Below are 8,732 nucleotides of genomic sequence, written 5' to 3' on the forward strand. Positions count from 1 at the left end.
TCAATTTTTCTAGATTATTTATTTTCTAAAAATAAATAAATAAACGTGATTAAAAAAATTTAATTTGTCCTCATAGAAAAACTAAAAAATGTGTAAAGTATATCATTAAATCACACTGAGATATGAATTATTTAATATGTACAAATTATTTTGTACATTTAATAACACAATATAAATTTTAAGTATTTCAATCCAAAATATTATTGATAGAAATAAAAAATTATTTACTAAATTATAAATTGTAAAACAATTTTTTAATAATACTAAACAATATATTTTTTAATAGAAAATTTAGAATGTTAAATTTTAATTTTTAAACAAAAATTTAAAAACATAATATTTTTCATTTCATTTAAAAAAAAAATTAGCAAATCAAACAAGGATAATATAATATAGCATATTTCATTAAATATAATATTCATCTGCTTATATTTAGCTAGAAATGATAGCTTATCCAATATAATCCCATCTCACTTTATAAAAAGAATCAAACGCCTACTCTAAAACTGGGCAAGGTAATCATGCGTATTGCAACTTGAAGTTAGAAAACATTTATAAACTATTCTATCTAAAACAATTGTAAACCTACTTGATACTATATTGAATTTTGTGTAGAACTTATTTTTTCAAACTACTTTTAAAAAATCCAATTTAGTCTTGAAAGTGTGAATTTATCGTTTAAAAAGACGAGTTACATGTAAATCAAATTATAGGCTTTAGGCTCTCACAACCCATTCTAATTCTACGAATTTATTTCCATATTTTCATGCTGGATGATTGTGCCACGACGTCTGATGTAACAAGTGTAGACCATGTCCATGTCCTCTAAACATCTTGTAAGTTGTAAATCGGACAAGGACTACACTGGTTTATAGCGTCCTATATAAACTAGCAGCAGTATAAGCCAATGGGCAAACAAGACACCAAAGATGTTCTGATAAAATACCAGAAGCTCATTGCTAATGACTACTAAAGTTGCATTCAAACAAAATGCCAAAGAAGCTTCTGCCAAGAGACAACCCAATTCTTACATTTATTGCTTTGCCTTCAGCAATCTGATTGATTACCCTCCTCGTGAGCTGCGACAACATTGGAAAGGGGATATTCAGAAAACATCTTCCTTAAATTTTAGAATTACAGAACAAGATAAACCACGTTATTGCTGCTTCCTCTTGAAAAAAATATACAGAAGACACTTGAGATGCCCCTAATCACTTTTCTTGTGAGTCTCTTTAGCACATAATCAAAGCAGCACTGGTGCAAACTCCAAACAAAAGAATGATTTTGGCAATGATCCTCAAACAACAAAACTCCTCTTTAACACATCTACAGTAACACAAAAACAAACGAGGATTACAAACAGCCGACGGAAGTATGGAAATTACAAAAAATAGTCAGGAGTCTTCCGAGTGGTGTCAGGTTCAATCTGCCGAGGTGCCGGGTCAAATTGAAGGAAATTTTGATCCATATTCTCCCCAATCTCTAGTATTGCAGCCATATTCCCACACCGGTAACAATAGTTTGGAGCGCTAAATACAGTCACCACATTCTTTTCCTAGAAAAATGTTTAGAACAATTACAATAGTAAATAAATAATTGAAAAAAAAAATGTGATACAAGAAAATGCAAAAGTCAATTCTGTTGGGTTTTCTCACCTGGCACCAATTGTAACCTTCCATGACAAGTTGATGGGCTCTTGAGATTAGAGTGAGCCCATTGGTGTGGTTGAACTGAGCTGCTATATCCTGTCCAAAAGTATAGCCTGCTCCACGTGGAGATATACCCCACCCACAACGGTCATCAGGATCCGACCACAAGAGATCGCACATAGGTCCTTCATGTGGAACCTACTTACCCACAAACAAATCCATCAGCAATTGTGAAAGGTTGAAAAAAATAAATGGAAAACAAGGAAATCAGAACACCATGAGAAGTTTGACAGAGAATGCAACAATCACACATGAACGTAAAGCTATTACTAGGTCCAGAGGGAGGAGAAGAAAATAAGAAGATATATACTCATCCAAATTCAGGCATAAAATTAATTAGAAAAAGGAAGAGGAAAAGTGGGATCATTTCAGTTTTAACCCCAGGGCAGAAGGTAAAAATAAGCACCAGTGGGCTGAACATTGTGACAAGTATAGTGGTCCCCATGATTTTAGTTCCACATTACATTGCAACATTCTCTAGACTACCTCATACATCTGGTCTAGGATAGATAAGAAAATCACCATTAGCTCCCATGTTAGCATGCTTCATCTTCAGAGCATTTTCTGGAACTTAATCAAACTCATAAAGTGATACTTAAGGCATATACTGGAGTGTTCATAATCTTAGTAGAGTCCAAAAGCAAACAAAATATTTAACATCCTTTAATTTATTCTTGTGGGTAAAATTTTTTAACATTGAATTCAATAATTAACATCCTTTAATGAGTAATTAGTATTGGCATCTAAATTTCCCATATTCTTTAATGCTACCTCAGGAGGCTGTACAAACACCAAATCCATGTCAGTAGTACAGAAAGACTAATTAGCAGACAAAATACTTTATTTGTTTTACCAACAGCATGAGTTTGTGAAATAAGGCCAAAATATCATGCTAGTTCAGATGATAATTGATCACCAGCTTTCTCATCAAATTTGTGTATCATGTAAACTACCAACAAGTCCTAAATTTAACACAATGTGGAAGACAAATGGTCCTTAAGCCTTGTTTGGGAGAACTTCTCAAATGCTAAATTTTAAGGATGTTTGTATATATTCTCAAAAGCAGACCTCACATTCCCCGGCGTGATTTATCCATGTTTTGAAAAAGCAAGGAGGAGCCTCCACTTTGCAATGTGACAAGCTAGTTCAGTCATCAACAGAAGAAAATGGAGATAAAGCTTTTTGCAATAAAGAGAAATCAGTCATGAAAAATCAATGCATAAGATCTTAAATGGTCAAGCACATAAACTAACCAAAACTGTGCACATACCTCCTGTATACGGTCCAAGCCTCGAATATTATCTAATGTATCCAAAGATGGTGAAAGTCCTCCATGCAAACAGAATACCTATGGTATAAACAATATATGGCTGTCAGTATCAGTCATGAAATTTATCAAAGTAAAACATAAGAAACATAGACAACTCAAACCTGACTCTCAATGAGGGCTGTAAGGGTAGATAATCAAAAAGATCGGTAAAATACTTCCAGACATTGGCATTTCCATATTTTCTCAAGCATTCGTCATAAAAACCATACCTGAATAAGAGGGAAAAAAAAACAAATAAAATGAAGGTTGAGTATGGAAATAACCAATACAAAGAATGAAGTTCCTATACAAATGATCGTAATCATTTTCCCCTTTCAATCAACTCAACCCAACAAAGTTCTATACCAATTATTTGGTAATAATGTATTAGTTTAAGTTAGCAATTTCACTTAAAAAATGCAGCGATTCTGGAGTACTAGATTCTGATGGGATCCCAAGAACAAGTCAAAGATTTTCAAGAAGGGAGCAAGGTAAGTTCCAAATTTCGGATTTGGGTCAAGATAACAGTTGAAGATGATTTAGAGTCAAATTAGAGCCAAAAAATGTGCCAAGTATGCTTGAAAGTTGATTGGAGAACTTGAACATGACTTACAGAAAAATGGGAAATTAGGGTAGGAGAAAGTTCAAAGGAATCCTCAACATCCAATTCCCAAGGAGAAAGTTCAAGCACCCTAGACTATTTTTCTCTAAAAATTATTTTAAACTTCCAAATATTCTATTTTTTTTTTATATTAAGTGACTTCTAATTAGACTTAGCCTAAGAACCTAGGGTCTGCATATAATTACCTAAGATTAAATCTTCATCTCATACAGTCACATTATGAACTATGTTACGTGGGTTTAGGTACAAGTGTTAAGGTGTTGAGTGCGAGCACATGTCTAGGTGTCAAATCCTTTGCATCCCAAAATCTTAGGACACAAGGAATCGATTGAGAAGGATCTCAACTATGGGTGCAAGTACTTGGATGCAACATTAATTAAAAATAAATTAACACTTAATACAAGCATTGTATGATAATTATAACTCATCTATTATACCACACAATTAATTGTAATTGGAGAATATATTTATTTTATCTTTTCTATTTTAATAAGATGCTAATCTTATTTTACTATAATGTTATTGCTAATTGTACATGAAAAACCTATTTATGCTTGTTATTCTAAAATGATGCTTGGGAAAATATTTAAGACAATATTTACCAGTAAACTTTGATTAGTTTAAAATTTTAAAAACTTATGTTGATTTTGTAATAAAAATTTTCTAATAGATTACTTGTTAATAAAATATGATCTTATATTTATAATATTTATCTTTTAATTTTATTTTAAAATTTTAAGAAATAGAGAAAACATTTCAATTACACAAGTTAAAAATTAATTTAAAAACTCCTTATTTTTACTATAATTTATTTTATATTTAACTAGAGTAATTTTAAAAAAATTAAGAAAGACATGATGCACCTAAAGATAGATAATGCAGCTAAAGAGACAAATAGCTGATGTATTTACAGATCTCACACTAGATGTGTTGTCGATATAGGTATTTTGGCTTACATTAAAGTTTGTGTATCATAGATAATGAAAAATTACCTTTAGCCTACAATTTAAATCCCTTAAATGCTTTAAAAAATGAGCATTGGAAGATCTATCAACAAAAAGGTGAGCTGCTATGTCAATTTGTTGGCCTCAACATGGAGATGAGCCATTCAGCTTAAGAGCAAGAGTAGCCACAAGTTATTGGTACAAGTCCGTCAAGAGAGGTAGTGTTTAGATTAGCTAAGACTATGTAATTCTTTTTCATAATTAGTGGATTAGATCTACTTATCTACTTATAGTTTTAAAACTACTTAGATTTCTGTAGGTGGTTTTCACGGACAGTTTCCATATACATCTGTGTCCCATTGTCATGATCATTTCTTCTAATAACATTTGGACAAAGGGGGCCTAATAATAATCAATAAAGTTGAAATTAGGATTAATTAATTAATTCGGAGTACCTGTTTACCCCTCTAGGTAGTTTTATATATCAAGAATGTGCTTTCATTTGATATCGGCAACACTCAACAGACAGAACCATCAAATTAATTGAAGACAATTGAACAATGCCATGTGAAGCCACTCCAATTATTTGAGCAAGCACGAAGAAAATGAGCATGTTATTGTAAAGGAATAAAAAAAAAGACTAGAGAGATGATTTTTGGCAGTTTTAAGGTTTTCTAAGGTAAGACAAGAAATTTAGTCAAATCAAAGAATTTGGTCACAGTTTTTTGACAAAGAATTTGCAGTGTTGTTAAAAAAGAATTTAAATGGAAAGAACCGGATAGGAGAAATATTTTTAAACTAGACAATCATGTTCAACACCCAAGGAGTAAAATAGTAAAATAGGTCAGAATACTCATACAGAAATATGCATTCCTAGGTATTGCACATGCATCAGCCAATACATACCAATATTGTTTAAGGACAAATCTAGACATATATTGCAATATAAAGAAAAGAAAACACAGCCTCAACCATTATCCATTTGGTTGGGTTTCAGTGGAATGCCTAAAGTTTTGGCAATGTATCAGACATGCAGCAAAACATTGTGGGATAACTAGAGTGCTGATTTTTTTGGTAAAAAAATAAAGGAATATTTTATTCATATGAATTTGCATTTTCTATCTTTTTATTATGCTGAATGATAGATAATATGCAAATTACTGTAAGGAACCATTTCTTCAAAGTACTAGTGGGAAGAACTTCGACATAGCATTGATTATTTAAAATCAAAATATTTTGCACTAGCATGGAAAATCCACAAGTTGTGACTACAGTGAACAACAAGTTGTTTTGTTCGCTGGTTTTATTGCCTTTTTGTTTTTTAATTTCTGATGCAATGTTCATGCTACAACATCCCATGGCTTGTCCTGAAGGTTTTGTGTGTGTGTGTGTTGTGCTTGTGTGTGGCCCAGGGGGTTGGTGTGGAATTGGGATAACCCTACTCAAAGCATAGCAGAATAGGCCACTTGGTTGGCTTAGGAAGCAGCCACCTGTCAACAGCTCAGGGGATATCACCATCAAAGTGGGGAAAAAGAGCCTCCCAGTAATGAAACTATTAGACCAGCTGAGTGGATACAGTTCCACTCAAAATGACAGTGACACAGATATCTTTTACCTGAGAAAGATGTCTAGATGCCATCCTGATTAAAAAATTAATTAACAAATAACTTGTATGATGGGTTCCTACAGCCAACAGATCACTTTCCATTGCTCATACTTTATATGAAAGAAAGAAATAATATAACCTCTTGTGCTTTGCACATTGAACACATTTATGCTCATTAGATTAATATGGCTAGACTTAAAAAGAGTCTTACACTTGAGTTATTTGCCGGCTCTCATGATTTCCCCTCAAGATTGTAATTCTCTCTCTATAACGAACCTTCAAAGCCACTAAAAGTGTAACGGTTTCCACTGAATAGTACCCACGATCTGCATCAAAATAACCAAAATGAGGAACAAAATTCTAGTACATCCATAAAGGTGAAATTCCAACGAGGTTTACAAAACTTGTGTGGCACATCATACATGCCATTTGATTATTAAATTGAACATAAAACCTATCTGGGACTCATTAGTGAATTAAAAGCACAGTTGAGTTAACTACAATAACCATGCTGAAAGAATTGAAAGAAAAAAATACTTTCACCATGTGTTCTCCCGTATTGACATATGCCATCAAATGGGATCCAATAAATTAATCAGATGTGGAGGAGCCCTTTTTAGCATTTCCCTATCCTTGCAGCATCTCAGCTAGAATGATGCCACTTTCTTCCTACTAACATACTAACAGGAATTATTGCACTTATTCAACCCCTCACTCAATATTTTCATGTATTGTCACCAATTACATTATGCATTAAAAATCTATTAATCTTGCACATCAATATAACTGGACAAAGCCTTAACAAACCATAATCACATCAAATCTTTTTACATTTTTCTCTATTTACGGTTATAAGTTTCATCATGTCTTTCAGTCTATTTATGGTTATATTTTCCTCTCAATATCTTAAACCACATCCATTTCAGTCCATCAGTTGTCACTGCAGCATTTTCAACCTAAACCATGCCATTCATGGGTGCAAAGTGTGCAACAGATGTTCCATGGAAATTTTTTAAGCTTTTTTTGCAGATGTTATTTGTAGGTCTTTCTTTGTTGAAATGAGGGGTTATGATACTTCAGAAATGGGATTCAGGAGAATGGGTGAGGGGCAGTTACTGAGCTAGCCAAACCATCATCAACATATTCTAAGCATATACCAAGCTCATTTGAAACTCAACCCAGGCCTACATGTTACTCAACTGATAACACACACTCACAGAGAAGTTCTGGAAAATTTTGCATTTTACCATTACACTTTCAGCAGTCTTGTGGACTCCAGATACAAAATTTCCAATTTATGGATTACCTATGAAATCTCCAACCTTGCATTCATGTTGGTGTTGTTGGATTCAGGTCAGCCTCACTTGAGTGGGGTGGGAAACGAGTGGAAAGTGAGTTAGGTAATTTTGGGCATGAAAAGGGTAGGAAATGATGCTTGCAGACATATTTTCACAAATTAAAGAATAAGCAGTATAAGGCAGAGTGCTATAAGCAATCAGTTTGTCAAATTGATCAACATAGAGGAGCGAGGGAGCTTGTTCCACAACCCCAAAAGACACCAGAAGGAAAAGGGAAAATAAGAGAAAGAAAAGGCCACTGGATCAAACATAAAATCCAACCATCATTAGGGTCCATTCGGATCTCGATCAGAAAGATCAAGGAAAGGATGGAAAGAAATTAAAAATCATTTATTTCCAAGCTAAATTCGCATTTTCCACCTCTTTCCGAGATCCACACGGAACCTAAAAAGGGCTTTCATTTATCCAATAATTTATCAAAATTGATAAATTTAAAAGAGAACAGAAAATCAAAGGCAACTCGACATTTACATTAAATGCTATGGCAATTCCCATGTCAAATTCTACATCCAACCAATACATAGCCACCCGAGAAACATCAGAAAGCAATTTCTTCTTTTGAAGTAGGTACAGAACCAAACCGCACGACCTCAATGATTGCAAGCTTATGAATCATGTCACAACAGAAAAAAAAAAAATCCCAAAACCAAACATAAAATTTGATACAACAGCTATCAACTCACCCACGTAATCGCCCATAAAAAGATAATTCGTGTCCGGAGCATTCCCTCCGATCCGAAACAGCTCTATGAGGTCGTAGAACTGCCCATGAATATCTCCGCACACCGTCACCGGACACTTCACCGGCTGCACGTTGTATTCCTCCACTAGGATTGTCCTAGCCTGATCGCACAAAGTCTTCACCTCAGACTCCGACAGAGGCTTGCATTCCATCAGATGTTCGATCTGACGGTCCAGATCCGCGTGAGACGGCATCGTTTCTCTATGCGATCTGCAACACCTTTCGATCAGAGATCCAAGATCCGCTTAAGGTTATTCCACGATAAGCGTTTGATCAGAGATTGAGCGTTCGATTGGATCGAATGAGCATCTGAAACGATCTGAAAATTCTAGGGTTAGGTTTCCGAATCGGTGAACGAAGCAAACCAATCGATAGGAGATGGACTCGTCTCCATCGAAACGAAACTCTCTCTCCTCTCCTTTTTCTCTCTCTAGGAAAAACA

The 8,732-nt window shown here is 34.1% G+C and overlaps 1 protein-coding gene across 1 annotated transcript; it reads right to left on the minus strand.

The window, feature by feature from the left end:
• Positions 1-1,032: 1,032 nt before the first annotated feature.
• On the minus strand, positions 1,033-8,732 carry LOC117917164 (serine/threonine-protein phosphatase PP2A catalytic subunit-like). The gene is given in 7 exon segments (XM_034833416.1): positions 1,033-1,555; positions 1,656-1,847; positions 2,980-3,057; positions 3,141-3,166; positions 3,169-3,248; positions 6,402-6,516; positions 8,232-8,732. Coding segments are annotated over 7 exon segments (918 nt in total). The 5' UTR covers positions 8,485-8,732; the 3' UTR covers positions 1,033-1,381.

Source organism: Vitis riparia, chromosome 1, assembly GCF_004353265.1.
Source record: "Vitis riparia cultivar Riparia Gloire de Montpellier isolate 1030 chromosome 1, EGFV_Vit.rip_1.0, whole genome shotgun sequence".
In the NCBI taxonomy this organism is placed as follows: domain Eukaryota; kingdom Viridiplantae; phylum Streptophyta; class Magnoliopsida; order Vitales; family Vitaceae; genus Vitis; species Vitis riparia.